Source organism: Heloderma suspectum, chromosome 6 (assembly GCF_057233095.1).
Source record: "Heloderma suspectum isolate Gila_16-S chromosome 6, 16-S_ref, whole genome shotgun sequence".
In the NCBI taxonomy this organism is placed as follows: Eukaryota; Metazoa; Chordata; class Lepidosauria; order Squamata; family Helodermatidae; genus Heloderma; species Heloderma suspectum.
The window spans coordinates 72,808,025-72,833,417 of record NC_139463.1 but is presented as its reverse complement, the minus strand read 5'-3'; the positions used below and the strand labels follow the sequence as shown (position 1 = coordinate 72,833,417).

The 25,393-nt window shown below is 46.2% G+C and overlaps 2 protein-coding genes across 19 annotated transcripts in view; one reads left to right on the top strand and one right to left on the bottom strand.

Annotated features, from left to right (window-relative positions):
- Positions 1–18,621, top strand: part of SNX11 (sorting nexin 11) — a 36,838-nt gene extending 18,217 nt beyond the window's left edge. For 4 of the 7 annotated variants that reach the window (XM_084804868.1, XM_084804865.1, XM_084804869.1 and 1 more), the window contains 3 exons: positions 645–743; positions 3,799–4,011; positions 5,382–6,386. In XM_084804868.1, the coding sequence (XP_084660994.1) occupies positions 645–743; positions 3,799–4,011; positions 5,382–5,568 (499 nt within the window). In that variant the 3' untranslated portion in view covers positions 5,569–6,386. Of the gene's footprint in view, positions 1–644; positions 744–3,798; positions 4,012–5,381; positions 6,387–7,748 lie in introns of those variants that run through there. The other 3 variants (XM_084804872.1, XM_084804867.1, XM_084804866.1) reach the window with 3 other exon arrangements.
- The window catches only part of SKAP1 (src kinase associated phosphoprotein 1), a 433,456-nt gene continuing 420,114 nt past the window's right edge, over positions 12,052–25,393 (bottom strand). For 7 of the 12 annotated variants that reach the window (XR_014783846.1, XM_084804852.1, XM_084804853.1 and 4 more), the window contains one exon: positions 23,983–24,610. The gene's annotated coding sequence lies outside the window, so the exon portion shown is untranslated. Of the gene's footprint in view, positions 12,696–21,245; positions 21,369–23,982; positions 24,611–25,393 lie in introns of those variants that run through there. The other 5 variants (XM_084804860.1, XM_084804859.1, XM_084804861.1 and 2 more) reach the window with 2 other exon arrangements.

The window sequence follows — 25,393 nt, the reverse complement described above, 5'->3', positions numbered from 1 at the left end:
GTCTGACAGTGGATTGGTGGAGCCCCAGATCCTTAGAAATGGTTTAGTAACCCTTTCTAGACTGATGAGCAGCAATAACTGCTTCTCTGAGGTCCTCAGAGATGTCTTTTGATCGTGGCATGATGTGTTTCCACATAACCATATGGTAAAGACAAAACTCAAGAGTTTCTGATCCTTTAATAGGGTGGGGCCTCCCAAACGCACCACTGAAGATCTACCTAATTACTTAAATACCTGATTCTAATTATTCCCTTTAACTGAGATGATGCAACCAGGGGTTCACTTACTTTTGTACATACCCTGACTCTTAAGTTTGCTTAATTTATACATTGTTTTATTTCACAAGACACCAAATTGGTTAATATTAACCCTGTTGGATATTTAGAAAAGGACTGGTTTTGATTCATGAAGGCTATCATGGTACAACTATGGAATTTCTGTAATCAACATTAGGGTCCACAAACTTTTTCTCACCACTGTAGCTGATAGAACCACCACAATGGCTGCTTTCTTAACAGTACACAACAAGCTGATGGGGTTAGCTGGGCTGTAACTGTTAGAAGCATCTCTTTTTCCCTGTTCATGTGGATGCAACCTGAGGGGGTCTTCTGTCTTTATTCTCACCACCCACCCCCATCCTCCAGGCCTGTGCCAGAGCTTCCAGGGAAATCCACTTTCTTTGCAGGCAGCACTGATGAATTCATTGAGAAGCGCAGACAAGGACTTCAGCAGTTCCTGGATAAGTGAGTGGGAAATGTGGGGCAAAGGTGATGGAAGACAGAGTTATGACTCCGGATGTTTTCATGCGGATAAATGTTGCAGTCTGCTGGTTTAAGCTGACAGGCAAGAGGGTGGAGTTGCAGCATCTCCTCCAGGGACCATGTGCACAAGAACATTTTCTTCAGTGTGTTCCATGCCCATTAATCTGTTTGCTCCCTCCATTTTTTAGTATAGGACAGGGGTGGGCAACTTATGGCCCTCCAGATGTTTTGGCCTACAACTCCCATCATCCCTCACCATCGGCTATGCTGCCTAGGGCTGACAGGAGTTGTAGGCCAAAACATCTGGAGGGCCATGAGTTGGCCACCCTTGATCTAGGATATAAATGAGCTTTGCTTCAGTTGCACTACTCTTATGTTGAGTTGATCACCTTTTTACCCTGCCCTTCAGTCAAGAAGCATAGGGTATAAACTGGGGTCATCCCACTTTCTACTTGGGGAGACTCTGTAAAGTAGTTTACTTTGAAACTGAAGGAGGGTCCAGGCTTATTTTTATTTTACTAAATGCCTCATAAATAAATTTCTCTAGGTGATGTACAAAACATAGTAACTATACAAAAACTACAAATAAAATCCCTCCCCCAAATCAACAATATAAGTGTAATAAGCATGCTAACACAACTAAAATGACCATCAGATATCAAAGTTAAAACCATATTGCAGGGACTAAACTAAGAAAACTTAAATACTGGAACACTCAACAACGGCCACAAGACTGGAAAAGATCAGTTTACATTCCAGTTCCAAAGAAGGGCAATGCCAAAGAGTGTTCCAGCTACCGTACAATTGTGCTCATTTCACATGCCAGCCAGGTTATGTTCAAAATCCTACAAGCTAGGCTTCAGCAGTATGTGAACCAAGAACTACCGGAAGTCCAAGCTGGGTTTTGAAGAGGCAGAGGAACTAGAGATCAAATTGCCAATCAAATCATGGAGAAAGCAAGAGAATTCCAGAAAAACGTCTATTTCTGCTTCATTGACTACGCTAAAGCCTTTGATTGTGTGGATCACAACAAACTCTGGCAAATTCTGAAAGAGATGGGAGTACCAGACCACCTTACCTGTCTCCTGAGAAACCTGTACAAGGGTCAAGAAGCAACAGTAAGAACCAGACATGGAACAACCGATTGGTTCAAAATTGGGAAAGGAGTACGACAAGGCTGTATATTGTCGCCCTGCTTATTTAATTTATATGCAGAGTACATCATGAGAAATGCCGGGCTGAATGAATCACAGGTCGGAATTAAGATTGCCGGGAGAATTATCAACAACCTCAGATACGCAGACGATACCATCCTAATGGCAGAAAGCGAAGAGGATCTAAAGAGCCTCTTGTTGAGGGTGAAAGTGGAGAGTGCAAAAGCTGGTTTGAAACTCGACATTACAAAAAACTAAGATCGTGGCATCTGGTCCCATCACTTCCTGGCATATAGAAGGGGAAGAAATGGAAGCAGTGACAGATTTTATTTTCTTGGGCTCCAAGATCACCGCAGATGGTGACTGTAGCCATGAAATTACAAGACGCTTGCTCCTTGGGAAGAAAGCTATGGCAAACCTAGACAGCATAGTAAGAAGCAGAGAGATCACCTTGCTGACAAAGGTCCATATAATCAAAGCTATGGTTTTCCCAGTAGTAATGTATGGCTGTGAGAGCTGGACTATAAGGAAGGCTGAGCGCCGAAGAACTGATGCTTTCGAACTGTGGTGCTGGAGAAGACTCTTACGAGTCCCCTGGACTGCAAGGAGGTCAAATCAGTCCATCCTAAAGGAAACCAACCCTGACTGCTCATTGGAAGGACAGATACTGAAGCTGAAGTTCAAATATTTTGGCCACCTAATGCGAAGAGAAAACTCCCTGGAAAAGACCCTGATGCTGGGAAAGACTGAAGGCAAAAGGAGAAGGGGACGGCAGAGGATGAGATGGATGGATAGCATCACCGATGCAATGAATATGGACTTGAGCACGCTCCGGGAGAGAGCACAGGACAGGAAGGCCTGGCGTGCTGTGGTCCATGGGGTCACGAAGAGTCGGACACGACTGAACAACAACAACAACAACAACAAGGGTAGTATTGAACGGTATCATTCCACAAACCCAAATAGCTGAGCTCTGCCGAAACTTTCCATTGTAGAATCACTTGTGCATTACACTTGAGCAGCTGGTTGCGCAAGCAGCTGTGCAACTTTGCTGGCGCAATCGTAACTTCAGTTGGATTATGCTCTTGCGTATAGTTTAGAACCTAGTTTCCACTACTCCAATGTCATTTGTGCTAGTAGAATGACACAGCTGGATACTGCCATAAAAATGCTAAAATACTTGAAAAGCCTGGGCGAACAAAGTCTTAGCCAGGCACTGAAAAGATAGCCATGCAAGATAGCCCTTGGGACAGCATTCCAGACTTGCCCCATGAGCTTTCCCCTGGTCCAAGACCTCCACTATGCTACCCTGGTGCTCACTTGGAGAGACTCAAATACAGATGTGCTGCTGGAGAGAGCAGCAGTTGTCCCAGGTGAGCAGATGCTGGGCAGCATCTTCCTTTCCCCCTCGGCTGATCCTTACTGCATCAGAGGGGCACTGTGGTCCTGCCCAGCTGTATCTCTGGGCTCTTTAAAGCGAGGAGGGACAGCCAGGCTTGCTTGGCAGGGCTCTCTTCAGCCACGGATTCCCCCTCCCCAGCCCCATAAGGATAGCTCTATCCATCAGATAGCAGGGGACCATCAGAGAGGGGCTTCCGTAGGTAGGGAGTCTTTAAAATTTCTTGTTTTTTAAAATGGTGGTTTCATCTATTTGTTTTCATGCTCGTTTTAATTACGTTTATTTTAATCTTGGTTTTATTACTGTCAGCTGCCTTGAGCACCATTATTTTGGTGGAAAGGCAAAAAACCAAATAAAAGCAACAGGGAGATCCATAGCCTGGGTTTGGCCTCAGAGATCTGACCAGACTCTGCTAGCGGTGTTTTAGTCCTTCCCACCTTGTGTTTAGTCCGTCCCATCTCCCACTCTCTGCTTTCCTCTCTAGGGTGTTGCAGAACGTTGTATTCCTTTCGGACAGCCAGCTCCACCTCTTTCTCCAGAGCCAGCTCTCCGTGCCTGAGATAGAAGCATGTGTCCAGGGCCGGGGCCCTCTGAGTGTCACAGATGCCATTCTGCGCTACGCCATGTCTAACTGTGGCTGGGTGCAGGAGGAGGACAGCCGTTTGGGCCTGCTGGCCAGAGGGGACTTCAGGAGCAGGTAAACGGAAGGGATGCACGAGGGCAGTTCCTACCAGATACTGAATGTTGGGAAGCAAAACCAGAATACAAACATTCCAGCTGTCTTCCACCACCAGATTGGAACTAAAGGAGGAAGACCTATAGTTGGCTGGAAAATCAGGTGCGTGCAAGCTCAGCTTCTGTCCCTTCGCTCTCCCCAAGAGAGGAAGCGGGGGAGTAGATTAGCACCCAAGTTCCCAGTTGGATGGTGCATTTTGCTTCTTCATTAATCAAGTGGGCAGGGCTTGGGACACACAAACCTTATCCAGAACACTGTGAGGCGTGCGTGGAGTTTACTTAACCCTGTTTTCAGAAATCCTACTACAGGCTCCTTTCATAGTTGGATTGCATCCCTTCCCCATAACCTAAAGAACATTATGATTTTGCTGAAAACATTATATTTAGTGCACGGAGGGAAGCTAAATTCTCTGTTCTTGAAATGATGATGATGATGAAGCTGTTTTGCTGAATCTGTATAATACACTCTACTTTTCCTTCTTTAGTGGAGCTTTGATCACAGAGTAGACTTAGCCTTGACTACCATTATTTCTGCTTCCTGTGTTTGTTCCTCCTCCCTCTCTCCATCTCCCTACCTTTCCCAAATCCACAATGGTGCTTAGGGCTTGGTCAAAGCAGCTTCACCACGCTTTCCAAGAGATGAGCCCTGGCATCCTTTGATACTGCTAGGGATTCTTGGGTGCATCTTTTGAAAGTGTGGCGCTTTGTCTCTCTAAGGTTGCTTGTGCGCGGGGAGGGGCAGTCCTAACCATATTCCTTGCAGCAGGGTCGTTGAACCTCTTTCAGCCGCATGTAGTGGGCAGGACTGAAAGCAATAGGGGCGTGGCCAAAATACCAAAAATCCCAGTATATTATAGCTTAAGGGTGCAATCCTATGCAGATTTAGACAGAAAAAAGTCCTGCAACTCCCAGCATTCCCCAGCAGCTTAGTTACTGCCAGTAACTCTCACGAGTCCTTTCAACTTTTTACAATGGGGAAGAAATCACACAAAAACAGGCAAACCACCAATGTTAGGCGGTCGGGGAGGGGGGATGCAGGAATCTCCTGGTGACATGGAGAAGGGAGTGTGGCCCTCTGGTAAACTTTGTAGAGCTGGATTGGTGTCCAAGTAGGCTGGATTTTGGCTCCGGGGTTGAGGTTCAAGACCTCTGCCTTGAAGGAACAAATTTACACTACTAATGTAAAGTTGTTCTAAGTGTCATGCTTCCAAACCAAGGAGCTCTGGGCAATAGGGTTCTGTGAATGAGCCAAGAATTTTGAACAAAGTGCTCTCTCTCTCCCCCTCCCTCCCCCTCCCCCCTGTCTTGAAACCCAACCCTCCTTTTCTCTAGTGTATCAGGCTTTGATGGAGGGAGCCATCTTGCCCAAAGCTCCCTGGAACCCCTCCCTCACTGGAGTGATGTCAGCATAGAAGACAGCCAGTTGGAGAGTCCCGATTCTGAGGAAGATGAACACCAGCCATCAGGGCAGCTGCAGGGCAACTTCGTAGCATCAACTGACCTTGTCAAGGAACAGTGAAAGCAAGCAGGAAAAGGGTCCACTCAGGATGTGCTTCGAGCTGTACATTGACCTCTGGCCCTTTCCTGGAAATTTGCATAGCTTGTCAAAATTCCAGAGCCTGACACTTGTGCTGTAACTGGGGACCAGAGTGAACAACCAAGCCTGGACCAGTGGGATGCTTGAGGAGCTCAAGCTGATGCTTAGGAATATGACGTAGCTGTAAATGCTACAGTGTGCTCTGGTTCTTGTGGCTTGATCCTCTCTCGTAGAAAAAGAGCTGGCTTCCAGCAAGGGCTTGTCAGTTGAACACTTCCTCCCACCTTTTGTAAATTTTGGCAAGCCATCTGAGGCAGGAAACTGCGCTGGTTTTGTTTTGGCTGCATTCTCCCCCCTCCGCCCCCATAACTGGTAGCACTTCTCACAAAGGACCAGCTGTCTTCTGTTATCCTGTAGGCGTGTCGAAACTGCTTCGCCTGGGGTTGGACTTTCCTTTGTTACGCTGAGCCAGAGAGCCCACCTGCTGGCCACGGATGCCAAGCCCACATCTGGGTTCCCCTGGCGGAGCTGTGTGCAGCTGGGATGAGTGGCTAGGCACCCTCCCCAGCTCATTAGCGCTTGAGCTGTGTGCATTTTTCCTGTGGAAGTCGAGCTAAGAGGACGTGTTAAGAACACAGACAGGGAAATGGAATGTTATTTTGTAGCCCTCTTACATGCTTGATGTGTGTCCGGGGGAATGAAATTTCCTGCTGTACTTCATTGCCTTGACACAGCACACATCCAGACAGGTTGAAAAAACCCATCATATGCTCCAGAAATAAAATGCTCCTCTCCACGTATCCTCCTCACCTGTGTATCCCCCTATTGTCACTGTAGAGGCAGCAGAGCAGCAATCCTATAGGCTCAAATATAATAACTTGCAGAGTCCTCTGACTTGCCCACTCTTCTTCTGGGTAGGGGAAAATATAGAACTGAAAACAACATGCTCAACCTTTTCCTCTTCTTCCCCTGCCCCCAAGTTTGGTGCACTACACAATAAGGGCTTCAAATGATACCCATTTAATCTCCCCCCCCCCCCCCGCCCAACACACTTCTTACATGAAAGGGTAGCAAGTTTGGAGGGAGAAACTCAAATGTTAGGGCAATTTCTGCAGGAACCACATTTTCACTCTGTGGGCTGTTATTTTTAAAATGGCAGAAAAATTCCTTTTCCTTCTCCTTAAGTAAAAGTGCTTGATCTTTTTTCATATCTATTTCTCTCCCCACACCTCGCCACCATCTCAATAAAACATACATGCAAGCAGAACAGCTACTATGCTAAACCTTGGTCATAGCAATGTTCCTAATTCTGTTTCTCTTCCTCCCCAGCCCCACATGGTTATAGCGTATTTTCTTTTTATTATACATTTTAATGATTATAGAAGAGGGTGGGGGAGAGGGGAAGATGCATGCACCTTTTCTTTCATGATATGGTGGTCTCTATAGCAAGAGAGAGAAAATAACCACACCAGAATTACAGGAGTGTCTCACCTTTTGGTGACATTTCCTTCTTAAAATGGTGATGTGCAAGCCATTGAGAAGCTGAAGAAGAAAGATCCCACCCACACACACACACAGACTAGGCTAGTCAAGATGGTCAAAAGAGAGGTGTTCAAGTATCAGCCCCTCAACTTTTCAGGGCTTTACAGGGCTTTCTCTCCTTACACAGAATTATGGCATAACATCCCATGGGAAACATACCTTACGAGGAAGACACGGCCCCTACAAGGAAGACACGATTGCTAAGAGGTCTTCAAGGGGAAATGAATAAAGATGGGCCCAAGTTTAAACAGCATTACCACCCGGCAACTATAGGTTTACAGCTTCAAGTAGTTACCGAATGTCCTAGGTGCACTGTATAGCAATCGTCCAAATTGCAAGTCCAGACATACATCCTGACAGCTGTTGACTGCCTATTCCAGCTACTTTTGGATTGGAGTGTAAGCTACTAGGCATTCTTGGCACGCACCTGCAGCAGTGGGGGAGTCGCTTCCTGTGGCAGAATCCTGGGGTTAATGGAGCAACCATGTGAGTTTTGGCCAATGGCAGAGGTCTTGCCCATCTTAGCAGTGCCTGTCCTACTGGGTGCCAATTAACTGGGAAAGACTCCTATTACTGGTCTCACCCATGTGATGGCTTTATTCATATATGCTCCCCAACAGCAAGGGATTGCAGCGCAGGACAATGGGATGCCTTGCTACAGCAGATCTACGTGAAGGCGGCCCTAATACTGCACTAAAGCGCACATGTGAACGTAATACTGGAGGAAGACTATAATGTGCAAAAAACAGGTAACATTTCGACATCAGGCCCACTTACACTGCACAGCTTTCTACCTAACCTAGGAATGTTGAGTTTTAGGACGCAATCCTATGCAAGTTTAGACAGAAAAAAAGCCCACAACTCCCAGCATGCCCCAGCCAGCTCTGTCTAAACACCCTTCTCTCTATTTAAACATGCATAGGATTGCGCCCTTAACCTTTTCTCGTCAGGCAGTGCTTTGCGTTAAGGCAAAATTTAGTCCTTGGAACCTATTGTGCTGCTGAGCATGTGCAGAGTGCAATTCCTTCACCAGTGAATAATCTCAACCAACCTCATACCTCAAGTGGAGTGCTTATCGCATACATTGATGGTTGGTAGATAGTTGAGGTGCGTGATCATGGGAATGGGTGAGCGAAAAGGGGAGCATAGCAGAGCCAATCCAGGTAATGGGAAGTCTGGAGGATTTCAGCATCCTTGGTGGGGTTTGGGTTAACATTTAATCAATAATAGCTCTGAATATGGCAACAGGGAAGGCCTTCTGTAATTTTGGGGTCCTTTTAATTTCCTGTGGGGGTTCAGGAGGATGTTTTGTTGATGGGTGATGTTTCAATTAGATTTCAGTGGGAATGGATGGGTTTACTTTGTTTAAACTTTAAAACACCTTTAAATGTTCAAGGCTAATATGTCTGGAGGGGGAACATGTTTTACTCTTTAAGTTGGATAGCTCATGAATCTGCAGATGTAGGTTTTCCCTTATAGCAGGGCTACTATATTTGAGTCAATTGGAATTATTTGCTCAGTAAGCCATTTGATGTAGTGAACTTGCCCTCTGCTTGTGGCCTAGTCTGGATTACATATGAGGCAGCAGTGTATAGGCTGCTGCTAGATGGGGCTCCTGTTTTGTAGTGGGGAGACCAAGTGAACTTCTGGTCTGTTTCAGCTTGATGATTCATCCCAGTGTGTCATAGGGGTTACGAGATTGAAGTCCCCAGTATGAATCTCAGCCATGAACTCACCAAGTAGCTTTAGAGATTGATTGATGCTGGGAGCTGTGGGACTTTTTTTTGTCTAAACATGCATAGGATTGCACCCTTAAAGTATTTTATCCTGCTCCTCAGCCAAAAAGTCTCCCAGAGCAGCTTACATCCAATCAGGAAGCAAGACAAGTCTCTGCCCACAGGCTTACCATCTAAAAAGACATGACACACAAGGAAAAAGGGATGGGGCGGGAAGAGGCAAACACAGTCTTTCAGCAGGGCTGGCAGAATGGCCCTGCTTCCCCTCTCACCTCTGTACAGCCTGCTGGAATGGCTGCTGGTGATGCTACTATGCCTTGGCTTTTCCTCCTTATCTGCAATATAGGGCTAATCCTCCTTACTAGGGATGTGGTAAGGCTTATCAGATAATGTACGCAAAGCGCTTTGCACACTTGGTGTTCTCCCTATTTAGGCTCTTCTACATTATTTCAATTGCATGGGAGCAGCTGCAGCAGCACGGATCCTTCTCATGCCTTCCTGGTTCAATCAGAATCCCAAGGACATGTGAGAGCAGCTGCTGCTGTGATTACGTCTTCCAACACCAGTGTTGCTGTCTTGGGTGACTGCGGGGCCTTAAGCAACTGGAGCAGTGTGGGAAGGAGCAGTGCTGCAGCTTGGAATACTGGATACTGCACAATACTGGAATAGGTATTTATTACTGTAAAGAACTGTGGTGCAATACGGCTGGAAGACCCTAAGTATTTTACCTTTCCATGGTTGTACCTCTACATTGTAGGGGGGCTTTGGGGACTTGTGTATTGCCAAAGGGACTAAGCCAACTGCAGAGGTGGAGGGTGGGGGAAGAGGACTTTGAAACCTACAGAGGAAAATTCTCAAAATGTCAAAAGAAGTTCACTTGCAAAAACAAAAAAACCACCCTACAAAAAAACAGAACAAACCTCTTCTCACTAGCCAGATGCTCACTAATGACAGCTACTCTGCTGATTGGCCAGGCTGCCTCATGAATATTGATAGGAGCGCATGATCCAAATGGTACAGCTGTGCAACCACCTGCCCGTGCCAGCTCAGCTTTCGAAGCTTCCAGACAGTTGCTTAGAGCTGTGGGGAGATTTGATTTCCCATCCTCCTGAAAACACGCAACTCTTGCCTCCCCTTTCTGAGCTGTGCCCTCTCTTCTTGAGTGTATTTGAAGAGATACAATGAGGAGACAGTCAGAGGGGAGCCAATACAAATCAGGCAGGGCTTCATTTTGTGCTAAACTTCAGACTCGACTACACATTTTTCCAGTATCGGGGCTCTTGTCTACCATAGAGTCAGGCTAAACCAAAGGACATTTATCTCTATACAATCAGCAATTGATTTGCTGCAAAATGCATTGATGGCTTATATATGGAACATATGAAGCTGCCATATATGGAGTCAGACCATCTAGCCTAGTATTGTCAACACTGACTGGCAGCAGCTCTCCAGGGTTTCAGGCAGGAGTTTTTCCAGTCCTACCTTGAAATGTCAGGAACTGAACTTGAGACCTGCACATGAAACCTCTCCTCTACAACTGAGCCACCATCCCTTCTCTTCTTCTAGCTCAGGACTGGGGGAACTTGTGACCCTGCAGATGTTGTGAGACTCCAACCCCCATCAACACCAGCCAAAATGGGTAATGGTCAAGGGGTGATGGGAGTCAGTCCAACAACTGGAGGGCTAGCTTATGTTGCAGGATGAGGTGGTAGAGCCCAGAGGTGGAAGAATAGACGGTACCACTTCAGACTGCAAGTGCAGCTCATTTTTTAATGCTCCCACGTGTCAAAAGAAACAAAACACCCAAGCTCCCTGCAAGTAGAAATCTAACATAGCAGGGAAAAGGTCTGTGCTAGATCTGTTCTTCCAGATATGCTAGATTTTTCCATCCAGGGTGTCTGATGTAGGGGAGCATGAAATGATGCAATCCTCCAGCTGTGGTGGTACAGTCTATAATTCAACTGCCTCATTCTGTGTAGCTGAAAGGCTCTTAAGCCCTACTTCTCAGATTACCTCCATGGCATGAAAGCCATGGTTCTCACAGCATGAAGATAATATGAGGAGGAATTCTTAGTTATTTTAAAAATGTAATTGGCAAATTGAGGACGAAGACGTGTGAACAGCTGTTAGCTGCATTCACTGAGTTGGATCTAGATTTATGCTGGATCAACTATGCTGATGGAAGTAGACTTCCCTGCACTCTCCTTCCCACGCCAGCCCTTCCAGACCCTTGGAAATCCAACACAGAGGGTCAGGAGATGCTGCAGAATGGGGTGAACTGTGATGTGTGGAGGAGGGGGATTCCCCAAAATTGGGCAGAGGGACTTCCCACAAGCAGAGCCCTTCTTCTCAGGGAAGGCAGACCCTGGATACAACCCACCGAATGTTCTATGTCTTATGGTCAAAGTCGCCCAGCCCACACTCTGGTTAGCACCGCGCCTGTTCAAAGCCAGTATACCCCATTAACAAGTTTTGAGGTCAAACAAGGGATGATGATCTCACCCGCGTTCTGCTTGAGAGCTTCCAGAGGCATCTGGCTGGCCACTGTTGGAGGCAGACAGCTGGCCTATATGAATCTTGATCTGAGCTAGCAATGTGATATTTAATGTTAACTGACAGCATTATCTGGGATTTTGTCCCTCTAAGTACACAGCACAGGGGTTGAGAGAAGCTGTAGCTCTCCAGCTGTTGTTGGACTCAACCCCCATCATCCCTGACCATTGGTCATGCTGGCTGGGGCTGATGGGAGCTAGAGTCCAAGAACATCTGGAGGCCCGCCGGTTTACCACCCCAGATGTCGAGGGCTTTTTCCTTCCCCACTGTGAAACTGCGGCCCATCCCTATGATTCATGAATTGTGGCTTACAGGCAGATGTGAGCCTTGGCACCCGTAACTTCACCAACGAAGGACTGGTACGTGGTCTTTATTTGAGCTGTGCTTCAACAGTGCTGAGCCTCTAGCACAGTCTTCCCCGATTTGGTGGCCTTCAGATGTGTTGGACCACAACTCCCATAATTCTGGCTGGGGATGATAGAATTTGCAGTCCAACACATCTGAAGGGCACACCAGGTTCGGGAAGGCTGCTCTAGCACGCTTTCAACAGAATGGCCCAACCTTGGAAAGTGCCACCAAATGTGGAAGCAGAAAACCTCTGCGCATGCTTAAGAGTGCCCTCTGTTTCTATGACAGCCTTCCCCAGAATGATGGGATTTGCAGCCCAACACATCTGGAGGGCAAGGCTGTTCTATGGGGTCTGTGCAGCTGGCCTGTATACAGCTGGGCTTAAAGGGAAGGGGCTCAGGATCCAAGAGTGTGACTCCTCAAGGGCAATAAGCCCCACTGCCTTTAGAAACTGCACGGTACAAATGTGTGGGACTGCACAAGTTAAAGGAAATGGTCCCCTGCAGGAGTGCCACCATAATATCAACATCTGCAGGCTTTATTTTTAGGTTTTACGCTGGTTTAATCCAGCAGCGCAGGGATCCATTTAGGAGCCTCCCTGTGAAGGTCTAACATGGCTTGGAGGTTCCTTAATCCATAATGAGTTCTTTGCTCAAGAGCCGGCCTTTTCTTCTCTTTCTGAAGGCTCCTCTGAGTAACTTCATCGCTGAAGGTGTGTCGGTCGCACTTTCAGACTTCAGCAGGCCTGAAAGCAGCCTCCTTAGGGCTGAGAACTTTCCCCAAATCATTAGTTATGCAGGGAGGCAAGAAATACGATCTGTACAAGCTCAAAACTACTCTCTTTTGGTGCTTCCCAACAGAGGGCTCCAAGCACTACTAATCAAAAGACTTTATGCAGACAGCGCTTCCACCTTTTCCTCAACTGATTTTCTGCAAAAAGAAAAAGGATGGAAGAAGTGAGAAAATGCAGGAGGGTTACAAGAGGAAGAAGTCATCTCTCACCCCCCCCCCCCCGGCACAATTCTGTGATTGAGGCAGGGTAAATGCCGAACCGAAGCCTGGTCTGCAAGACATGTCCTCTCTCATTTCAGCTGGGCTTGCACAGGAGAACTTGCTGGGGGAATGTATCCCACAGGCCAGCTTGCTGTATCTCCCAATGATCTGCCACTGTTCGCGGTACCCCAAATTCTGCCATCTGAGATGGCTGCCTCATCTCAGGGTTGTCTCTTGCTGCCTGCCCCGCTGAACTCTGATATTTGCTCTGCTGGGAGATCAGAGGCGGGGGCTTAACCCCCTCAGAGCTACAAGCTGTTCTCTGGGTTGCGGCTCGGAGTTGCAAACATCTCTTTCAGCTTCTTTCCCTCCCCCCCACCCCCCGCTGCTGGCTGGATTTCTGGCACAGCCTCATTAAGGCTCCCCGAGTCTCTCTGCCTTCTGCTCCATTCTGAGTTTCTCTTGGCAGGCGCCTGCCCTTGCGGTTGCTGTTGTTTTTAAATAGAGAAAGTAATTTTTGCAGTGCCTGCCAGCAGCCTAGAATTTCCGGGTGGTGATTAGGGGGAAAGAGGGAAAAAAAGAAGGGAGGGGAGGTGGAGTGCTGTGCCTACTGCAGGCTCATTAAGCTCAGGGTTGCGGGGTGGCAGCTGTGGATCGAGATGAGGGCAGCCATCTGAGACGCGGGAGAGAGAAAGAGAGAGATGCTTCTTTCCATCAAGGCCTGGACACAAATCCTGCACCCCTATTCTCCATGCGCCACCTCCTGCCAAAATTAAGAAGAGGGGTGGAGAGAGAGAGCACCAAGCTCTCTTTGGACCAGGACTTGACGGCTGAACTTATTTTCAACACCAGATTCAGTCACACAACATGTGAACTGGAACATTCAAGGGCTTGTAATTTGGAATCTCCTTTGGAAGAAACAAAGCAAAGGCAACTCTCCCTTCTACTGTCTCTCCAACCCCCTCTGCCAGCCAACACCATCTGGGGCCAAGATTTTAAAGTCAAAGGTACTGGGAACGCAAGCCAGCCATGAAGTGCTTCGTTTGAGCCCCGGGGTGGTTTTGAATATGGAGCTTGGCCTTGCAATGTATGAACAAATAATGAAGATGAATGCTACTAAGCATACGCAGAGTGCATTTCCTTCACAGCCAAATGCCCATGCAGCCTGTTAAGGTACCATCTTGAGTTTAGAAGGAAGGCTTCCCAGCCAGTGAACGTTAGCCCACCTTTGGGCGGGGAGCGGGGGAGTATGACTTACTGCTTAGGTCAGCCTTTCCCCAACCTGGTGTCCTCTAGGTGTGTTGGACTATAACACCCAAGCTGGCTGGGGTGATGGGAGTTGCAGTCTAACAGGGAGGGGACACAGTTCAGTGGTATTTTTTGCATGCAGAAGGTCCCAGGTTCAATCCCCGGCATCTTCAGGTAGGGTTGGAAAAACTTCCTGAAACCCTGGAGAGCTGCTGCTGCCAGCCAGTGTCAACAGCATTGGGCTAGATGGACCCATGGTCTGACTCAATATAAGGCAGCTTCCTATGTTCCTACATCTGGAGCGCACCTGGCTCAGGAAGGATGCCTAGGATATATTAGCATATACATGAGGATCTCCTTGGGCTCAGTTTCTAAAATGAGCGATGCAGGTTCAAAGCTCCCCGGAATTCATCTCCTTTGACTAGGTTCCAAACACCCATTTCACAGATGAGAGAGAGCTGGCAGTTGTAGTGCTAGTTTCAAGATGGACCCCCCCCCCCAGCCCATTTATAAATTCAAAGTTAAAACTGACCAGCCTTAGGCAAGCCTCTGGACTAAGTGGCTAGCAACACTGAACCCTTACTGGGCACTTGGAAGGATTACTGAGCTAATATATGCAAGACCATAGTTTAAACACTCCAACTGGTTAATAGTACTGTTAATGTTGAGATGAATAGAACCATACAGGTTTCTCCTCCTAGCCGCTATTTTGGTTGGAGTCAACTTGCTGGTTAGCTGCAGCTAATTATTTATGTGTGGCATCATTAATTTACACAGGACTTCACATGCTACATTGCATCACATCTCTAATATTGCATTGCTAACCTTGTAAGCTAGGTCAACAATAGCCCTGTGCTACAGATGAGTTTCAAAATTGGGAAAGGAGTACGACAAGGCTGCATATTGTCACCCTGCTTATTTAACTTATATGCAGAGTACATCATGAGAAACGCCAGGTCGGAATTAAGATTGCCGGGAGAATTATCAACAACCTCAGATACGCAGACAATACCACCTTAATGGCAGAAAGCGAAGAGGATCTAAAGAGCCTCTTGTTGAGGGTGAAAGAGGAGAGTGCAAAAGCTGGTTTGAAACTCAACATTAAAAAAAACTAAGATCATGGCATCTGGCCCCATCACTTCCTGGCATATAGAAGGGGAAGAAATGGAAACAGTGACAGATTTTATTTTCTTGGGCTCCAAGATCACCGCAGATGGTGACTGTAGCCATGAAATTACAAGACGCTTGCTCCTTGGGAGGAAAGCTATGGCAAACCTAGTAGTAAGAAGCAGAGACATCACCTTGCCGACAAAGGTTCGTATAATCAAAGCTATGGTTTTCTCAGTAGTAATGTATGGCTGTGAGAGCTGGACTGTAAGGAAGGCTGAGCGCCGAAGAATTGATGCTTTCGTACTGTGGTGCTGGAGAAGACTCTTACGAGTCCCCTGGACTGCAAGGAAGTCAAATCAGTCCATCCTAAAGGAAATCAACCCTGACTGCTCATTGGAAGGACAGATACTGAAGCTGAAGTTCAAATATTTTGGCCACCTAATGCAAAGAGAAAAGTCACTGGAAAAGACCCTGATGCTGGGAAAGATTGAAGGCAAAAGGAGAAGGGGACGGCAGAGGATGAGATGGCTAGATAGCATCACCGATGCAATGAAGATGAACTTGAGCACGCTCCGGGAGAGAGCGGAGGATAGGAAGGCCTGGCGTGCTATGGTCCATGGGGTCACGAAGAGTCGGACACGGCTTAATGACTGAACAACAAAACAACAAAGATGTTCTCCCCTCATAAGGCCATTCAAATCCAGCATCTAAGATGACCTGACTGCGCCACTGCTTAGACAAGCCTCTCTCAGCCTTAGACTCCCCTCTCTCCACCTGCAGTATGGGGATGATAATAATACAAACCTACCTTACAAGACTGGTGCTCTAAAGTGCTACACACATGTTCAGTGCTTGCCAGTACTAGCAGGCCTTCATGGGCATAGGAAGAGCTCCAGATAGAGCTCCAGTCCTTTTCCTAACCCCATTGTCTACCGAATATTCATGGAGGCCATAGAACTCAATGGGAATCATGAGAACAAAGGCAGCCCTGCATTCTTGATTAAGCTAGAGTAGAACAGCACATCGGGAGTGGATGCTGGAATACTGAAAACTGATTCACAAGATGACCTCTAATGCACAATTTGGACACCATCAGAAGTTCTCTCCTGCAATGGAATGAACCAGAGCTGCTCCCATTCATTTCAACAGGGGCTCATGCAGGAAAATGTCCTGGCAAATTGTGCCCTTTTATCTTTCCTCTGCTGGGCAACATTGTCATTGTGGAGGAGAGCAAACAATTTGTGGCAAGCCATGATCCTTGCCTCCTGTGAGCTGAGAGGTTCAAATATGTCTTCCCAATTAAAGCACATCTGTTCAAAATGAACTGGAGAGGGAGAGGGCTGCTGCTGGTAGAGCTGCTGTCTCTTTAAAGAGCCCTTCTAGTGACTGATGAGGGCTGGAGAGAGAGAGAGCCAGGCAGGCCCTGATGAAACACTCATCGCACAGCTAGGAAATGACTGTAATTATGAGCCGGTCCCTGCAGAAGGATGAACTCCAAGTTTGCTAATAACCCCGCCAGGTGCCTCTCTCTCTCTCTCCCTCCATGCCTAAGCAGTCTCTGTGGCAGCAAAGTTTGGCTTATAGAAACTGTAGGCAAGTCTTTCCTAAGCAGGGTAAATCCTACACAACCATTCCTTCCTGCAGCTGAAGCATCTTTGCCGAACAGGATTGTGTCTGTGTATATTCTGGGCCAAAATAAGAACTGAAGAATTACAGTGACATTTCAGACCCAAGGAACCATCTAGCCCAGCAAGCACCCTGTCTCTGATAATGGCCAACCGGATAGTTCAAGGAAGATCACAAACTGGGAGTAATGGAGATAGCCCCTCCCTTATTATTTTTTGCCCCAACATCTGATAATCAAAATGATATTGCTTGCACATTTCCTGTGCTCATGGTTAATAGCCGCCAACAGACCATTCCTCAGTGAACCTGTCTAGGCCGTTTTTTAATGCTAACTTGGCTAGTGGCCATCACAACATCTTGTGGAGATGGACTACATAGGCTGATTGCACATTTCATGATGAAGAACCCCTAAAAGCCACCTAAGATGTTGCACTAAGGAAATAAAATGCAAATGTGTATGGTCATTTAAAGACATGTGTGTGTGTTGTCCACACTTTTTGTGCCTTTTCTGCTGCAGGGAACAACCACATCAATTGTGCCTATTATCTAAAGTGTGGAGCCACTCTGCAGGTCTCATTTTGGGTGCTTCCAGATGGAGGGCTCCTAGTGCTACAGTTCAAAAGGTATTGTGATGTGTTCCATCTTTTCCTCCTTAATGTTTTTTTGTTTGGTAAGAAAAAAGGTAGAAGTAGGAGAAAAAATGCGAGAGGATTGCAAATGGAAGATGTCATTCTCTGGCTATTCAGTAAAAGTCCATGTTTGAGGTGCAATTGCAGGATAAAAGCCTCAGGTTGGATCCAGATTTACCCATGCTGTCCTTCCCATGGCAGTCTTCCAGCCTTCTAAAAATGCCTCGCAGAGGGTCAGGACATCCTGATGAATGGGCTGAGCTGTGCTATGGGGCCTATGGGGGATCCCCAAAAAATCAGGGGGAGGGGCCTTCTACAATTAGAGCCATTCCACTCATGGAAAGCAGTTCTTGGATCCAACCCTGTGTCTGAAAACACTCTGAGAAAGAACAGAAGAACAGGCCAAGCCCCTTCAAGACTTCCAGGTATATTTGGCACAAGTTTTTATAGGTTGCTGCTCTACTTCATCAGATGCAAGAGACAGTGGCAGTGCTCACATGAGCTGAGCTACACTGGAAAATAGGCCACTTCTACTCAACGAGCTCAGAAATACTATAATTGTCATGGCTTCCTGCCCTCAAGGAGTCTGATTTTGGGGTGCTTTAGTTCTGCGTGAGAGTTACAAATTCCCAGTGGAGGATCCTCAGCTGCCTCACAAAACTACATTTCCAGAATTGATTGCAGGAAGCTATGACAGTTAAACCAGTTTGAAATCACTTTGTTTGATGTAGACACAGCTTTAACATGGTGAGATGCTAAGAATAACAGCAATTCAGAACACATTCTGCTGTACTATACAACCTAAATGTTTGCTGTGAGTATTAAACATAAACACTAAATTTCTGCTGGGACTCTAAAAAATGAATTTAGTGCACAATGAAATGGGAAACAGTTGACCTTTTATAGTGACTCACCCATAATCCTTTATTGAAGCCCTGAAAACCCTGGGCAGGTTTGTTAAGAAATGCCTATTTGCTGCATATTGTCGCCCTGCTTATTTAACTTATATGCAGAGTACATCATGAGAAATGCCGGGTTGGATGAATCAGAGGTCGGAATTAAGATTGCCGGGAGAATTATCAACAACCTCCGATATGCAGACGATACCACCCTAATGGCAGAAAGCGAAGAGGATCTCAAGAGCCTCTTGTTGAGGGTGAAAGAGGAGAGTGCAAAAGCTGGTTTGAAACTCAACATTAAAAAAACGAAGATCATGGCATCTGGCCCCATCACTTCCTGGCATATAGAAGGGGAAGAAATGGAAGCAGTGACAGATTTTACTTTCTTGGGCTCCAAGATCACCGCAGACGGTGACTGTAGCCATGAAATTAAAAGACGCTTGCTCCTTGGGAGGAAAGCTATGGCCAACCTAGACAGCATAGTAAGAAGCAGAGACATCACCTTGCCGACAAAGGTCCGTCTAATCAAAGCTATGGTTTTCCCAGTAGTAATGTATGGCTGTGAGAGCTGGACTATAAGGAAGGCTGAGCGCCGAAGAATTGATGCTTTCGAACTGTGGTGCTGGAGAAGACTCTTACGAGTCCCCTGGACTGCAAGGAGGTCAAATCAGTCCATCCTAAAGGAAATCAACCCTGACTGCTCTTTGGAAGGACAGATAATGAAGCTGAAGCTCCAATATTTTGGCCACCTAATGCGAAGAGAAAACTCCCTGGAAAAGACCCTGATGCTGGGAAAGACTGAAGGCAAAAGGAGAAGGGGACGGCAGAGGATGAGATGGCTAGATAGCATCACGGATGCAATGAATATGAACTTGAGCACGCTCCGGGAGAGAGCGCAGGACAGGAAGGCCTGGCGTGCTATGGTCCATGGGGTCATGAAGAGTCGGACACGACTGAATGACTGAACAACAACAACAACAAGCCTCTCTTTTCAATTGCCATCTCAAATGGTTCTATTTACATATATCAACCACAAGTTTAGACAATATTCAGGTAGGTTGAAATGTACCACACTCACCAACACACATTCTCGTTTCTATATGCTCCCATTCTTAATGCCCAGTTTGTTTCTATCCTACAAAAGCTATCTGAAAGCATGGCTACATTACAACTTAAATAAATTTTGCTGTTACTGTTCCTTTTCCAAGGAACTCTGGGAAATGTAGTTCTTGGAAATGCGAAGGCTCTCAAAAAGAATTCTCAATATCTTCCCCAAAGCAAACTTTCTAGGCTTACTTGGGGCAAGCCATGGCAGATAAAACTTTCTAAAACTGTAGATATGCCCAGTCTGTGTACTGCGTGCGTGCGACACACAGAGAGAGACTTGCTGCATTTCATAAGTTGCACTATCATTCCCTCTATTTCTGATGTTCAGGCTGTGAGTGCAATTACTTATGTTGCCAAGTGGCACCATCCACACACAAGAGGGAGGTATCAGTAGACTCAGGGGAACCCTGAGGTCTGCAGAAATATAAAAAATATTTAGAAAACAAATTCTAAGGAGGGGGGAATCCCCCAAAACAACCTAATGAGGTCTGAGCATGCTCAGTGGCTATGGAATGCTGACTGGCTGTTTGGGGAAAATTGGAAATTAGGGGGTGGGTGGGGAATAGAATGGAGTGGCTAGTATCTCCATCAGCTGCACTCCACACTGCAACATTTTGTTGCAGGTCCCACTTACACTTCCCATTTTTGATGTGGATGTTATTCTACATTATATGAAGCAGAACTGAAAGTCCAGGATTAAAGGAATGTTTTTTCATGTATAGGGCTGTTGGTTAGTTCTTGCATCTGTTTCAGCACCCAGGAGAGTTCCCTTCCCTCTTTAGCAGTACCTTTCAAGACTATATTACCTAACAACGTAGAGTTGCCTTGCTGGATCAGGCCAAAGACCCATCTAGCACAGCACCCTGTCTCCAAAGTGACCAGGCAGATGTCGTCGGAAAATTAAGCCGGGCGTGATGGCAAAAAGCGTCACTTCTTCTGTGTCCTAGCGGACTGGTGATCAGTGCTATACTGCCTGAATTTCCATTCCTGACTTGGCTACTAGTCATCTAGTCCAGTGATCATCACATCATCCTGCAAACACGGTCCTATCCCTCCCCTGCTGTCCCTGGCACGCGCGCGCGCGCGCGCACGCGCACGCGCACACACACACACACACACACACTGTAAGGAATATTGGGTAGGAAACCATAACAGCTGGGTTACTAGTTAGCTGGATATAAGGTGTCTCCTATTTTTGTTCTCAAAATTCAGCAATGACTGGGCAGAACTGGTGGGGATGAGGGAGAGGGCCTTTTCTGTGGTGGCCCCCACTCTGTGGAACTCCCTCCCTAGGGAACTCCGTCATGCCCCCTCTTTAATGAGCTTCCGTCGTGCATTAAAAACATGGTTGTTCAGGCAGGCATTTGGGGTGGGTTAGGGTATTTTAGAAAATGTTTTAATTTTAGAATTTTATTGTTTTAAACTGTTTTACTGTATGTTGTACATCGCCCAGAGTGGCTGGGTGACCAGCCAGATGGGCAATTAATAAATTTAATAATAAATAATAAATAAATAAAACCACATATCTAAGAACTAGAATTCTGAGTCTTAAACACGTGAGTTCTCAGAAATGTTGCCAAGAAGTCTTCTGAATGCTCTAAAAATGAACATTTGGTAAAATGTCAGAATTCAACTTTTTGAAAACATTCATATCCTGCTGGTGAAATTTGATGTTGAGGGATGATTTTAAAATCCTGTGTCTCATTGGTAAGTTCTGAGAATAATGTTATCATTATTCGGATTCAGTACTTTTACCTTTTGGGCACAATCTTTCTCCACGTCTCTTCCCCTCAATATGCACACACACAGGCAGGATGCCAAGGGAATGTAAGGAATAGCAGGTCTGTGTGCGCCTTCCACATCCTTACCTCTCTGCTAGTAGTTGTAACTTCTGGGCAGAGGAGAAGGGGTTGATGGAAATATGGAAAGTAAAGGCAACCCTCCCGTTTCCTGTAATGACCTGCCATGCTACCTGCATACATGCTCACCTGCTGGGGAAGGAGAGGAAAATCAAGGTTCTAGTGAGCCCAAAGAGGATCCCTTCATGGGTGGTCAACTAAGAAAAGATTGTTGACCACCCCTCTTCAACCAACAGCATCCATGCTCTGTAATGTTGAAAAAATCATTTAGAGGGGAAAAGCTAATTTTTGCATGCAAATTTGAGCTAGAAACATTTGCTTGAGATTGTCCCTGCCCCAGTTAATTTCAATTGAGCCATTTTAAAATCAAATGTAAGGCTGCAATCCAGCACACAGTTAGGGTACTTAAAATCCCATTTATTCCCACAGTGTTTAAGCAGGCTGTGTGTAGATTGCGGCTTACATTCTCATCAGTGTGGGCTTGTCAACTGGATCTGTGGATGTGATAAACTAAAATACGCTCAGTATTGCTTGTGAAGAGGATACCCTTCATGCATCCTTATCCCTGGGGAGTGTGGGGAAAACTCCAGGTTTCTTAGCAATGGGAACTTTTGGATGCACCAGGTGAGCAGTTAGCTGCTGCCATCTTGTGGCTTCAATGACCTCTGCACCTGAGATATGGAGAAGAGAAACAGTTTCCCACTAGCTGGCATCAGTGTGCGGCAGATGGCCTACTGTCTCTCATAGTTCTGCAAAACGAACACAGCTAGATCCATAGTCTCAGACACTGAGGGTTCTGCGGCCTTTATCATCCCAGAGATTTAGGTGTAGACAGGGCAACTCTCCAGCCATGACATCAGGGGTGGCATCAAGGGTGGGCACGGTCAGGCACACTGCAGAGGGCCTGCACCCTAGCAAGAGTCCCCTGGACATGCTCCACCTCCTCATTATTACAACCTGCTTGTTCACCTGCCTCTTGCTTTAGCCCAGACAATGGAGGAGGTGATGAGGAGGTCCAGTAGATGCCCCTGCCTACTTGCTCACTGGTGCTCTCCCTATCAAGCAAGCGAGTGGCAGCAATGATGAGAAAGAGGGTGAGCAGCAAGAGCAGCTGATGAAGGTGGCGGTGAGAAAGAAAAACTCACTGAGAGAGGAGGGGGCCCACTGAGGGTGTCTTGCCCAAGGGCCCTCCAAAACCTGGAGGGGGAACTGCATGACTTAAGTGACATGTACTTCCCAAGGTGTAGAGCTAGGAACAGGTTTTCCTCTGTGCCAGGGCTCACTAGAGCCTGTGTTTATTTAATGTTGCTACTTAGCCTTGGGACACATGAAGTAACACGAAATAAAACAATTCTGAGGTAACATTAAAGGAACATGGTGTCTCTGAGCACAGACTTCGTTTCTTTTACTGCTAAGTATGTGCAGCCACATTCCACCCATAGGGAAAGGGCTCCCATAGCAAAAGGTACAAGTTTGAGTCTAGACAGGTTTGAGCTCCAGCATTTCTCACTTTAGAAAACATGCTCTGGCTAGGAATTGTCTGCAGTGGTTTTTACCCTGAATTGTTACAGCTGAGACAGATCCATTCCGGCTCCCATCAGGTTTTGGAACACAGTATCGAACACAAGCATTTTTTGTTGAAGCATGTACCCATACTTTGTAAGTTGGATGGATTTTTCTTTATATAGTATAATCTGTATGTATGTATTTCCGCCAAATTTCTATTAAAATGCACTCCCACCTCTACAATAATTACCTGAAGGACCATCTTTGCCTGTATGAACCTGCCCAGGTGTTGAGATCTTCTAGGGAGGCCATTCTGTCCATCCCACCAATGACTGATGTGTTTGGGCAGAACTCAAGAAAGGACCTTCTCAGCAGCTGAGTCCAGACTTTGAAACTCCCTGCCACAGGATACTCATTGATGGACTTCTGCCAGCAGGCAAACTCCTTTTGTTTAGCCTATAGAGCTGATTTGTTTTCTCTGCTGTTCTGTGTCTTAACCTGTATTTTAATTGCATTATGTTTCAACTGGCTGCTATTTTTATATGCTCTTGGGGCACAATCCCCTGCATGTTTAGACAGAAAAAGTCCTACAACTCCCAGTATTCTCCAGCCAGCCATGGCTCAGTTGTAATAATTCAGGATAAAATGGCCCTTTACTGTCTAAATATGCATAAGATTGCACCCTTATTTGATTCTTTTAGATGGCTTTATAATGCTTGCTATGCTACTTTTTATTGTGGATTTTACTGTTGTTAGCCACTTTGGGCAAATTTTATGGAAAGACAGGGTACAGATGAAATAAATAAATAAAAGCAGCAACAGTAACAACAAAAATGAAACATTCATTTATCCCATCTTTTGACCAGGTCATTACCAACAATTGAATAGGGGCTGAAAGGCAGGGCAAGCGGTGGCTTTATTTTTAATCTGAAGATTTTGTTGGTGAACTTAGGCTGCATTCCTATGATCCCTGGGAGGGGGGTGTCCCCGGGGTGATAGCATCTCCCTCTCTGAGGGCTGAGAGGCCTGCCCTCAAGGGAGAGACCCGACCTTGGATTCCCTCCTGCCCTGCTCCAGCCACCACGGAAAACTCCAAGATGGTTCTGTTCTGAGCTCAGGAGGGGTAAAAGGAGACATGCTGGGGGTGGGCCAGACGACGTGCCAGGGGAGGCTGTGGATCTGCAGGAGGCTCCGGCATTGGCTCTCTCCAAAACACTGGGTAGGACCGCCCTGTCCAGTAACCATTTTAAAACAAACAGGTCTTTTCTCACTAGGTTATCTATTAATCTTTATTGATATTTATATTTCTCTGAATGGCTCTAAATATCATGCCTGGTTTCTCTGATCTGAATCTTTTCAGCATGGTTCATATTTTTATTGGGTATTTTAGAATAATGTTTTATTCTAATAATTATATTCTGTACTGCATGTTAGGGTCTTCAGCTAAAACAATAAAAGTTGACCATCTGATTATAAAAACAAACAACTTCAGCACAATAAACACTTTCCAGTCAGGGAATGACAGAAGTATTTATTCTGAAATATCATCAAAACATCCTTCTTCCGAGTGTTCTGCAAAACAAGTCCCCCTCCCCCTCCCGCCCCTCCAAACCAGCACAGCAATTCTTCCAAAGTATATAGCATGCCAGGCCCCCTTAAAGTGAACACCACTCTGGAACAACGGCATGTGCCCAATGGAAAAAGTACTGCAGACAAAGTCTAGGGTGTGAAGTACCACAGCTCAGTGTACAAAGGCCTAAACAAATAGTGGAGATGTCTTTTTCTTCAGAATAGCAAGGAGGGTGCTGGGAAGTGTTTCTGTTGCATCAGCAAAGCAATGGGATGGGAAGAGATGAGACCCATGTTATCTAGGAGTGAACACAAAAAAAGTGTGAATATTTACTGGGAGGGAAAAAAAGAATGAAATACCATAATTAATAGGTTTTGCTTGTTACTGATCTCCACACTTCAAGAGTTCAGTGTGGCCTGAATATACTAGAGTTACAGACAGCCCAACAACTGGGAGTGAAGAGAGAGATAATATACCAAGAGGATTCACAACAGGCCCCTCAGAATATGAGCCCAGATTTCTCCCAGGTTTGCTCTCTGAATGTACATACCAATAGATTAAATGCTAGTTCAGCTGTCAGCCTTACCTCTCCCCACATGCTTCAGGTAGGCTCCTTGCACAGGAATTCTTAAAGTGCCGTGTGTACGTTTGGTGGTTTATATGTTCATTGGATGCCTTATTTATTTAAAAAAGGAAACACTTGTTTGAAGTGGGAGCTGATCTGGAGATTTTTTGGGAGGGAGATTTTTTTATGTCCTGGTGACATCATGGGCATCGGGCAGTCTGCGGCAGCCACTTCCGCCAGAACTGTTAATTTCTGTGTCTGCAGAGATGAGTGTTAAGTTGAACAAAGTGAGTGCACTTCCAGAGCAGCTCCACTGCTCTAAAATTGTTATGTCTGCTTTCACCCTAAGATCTGCTCTGGACTTTTAAAAGCAAACTTCCCCAACCTGGTGCCCTCAGAAGTGTTGGACTACAACTCCCAGCATGCCCCAGCCACCACCTGGGAAAAGCTGTTTTAAAGACTCCATCCCCTTCTTTGTTTTCTCAGTTGGAGTCTACTTTTGGTCAGTGGTGATGC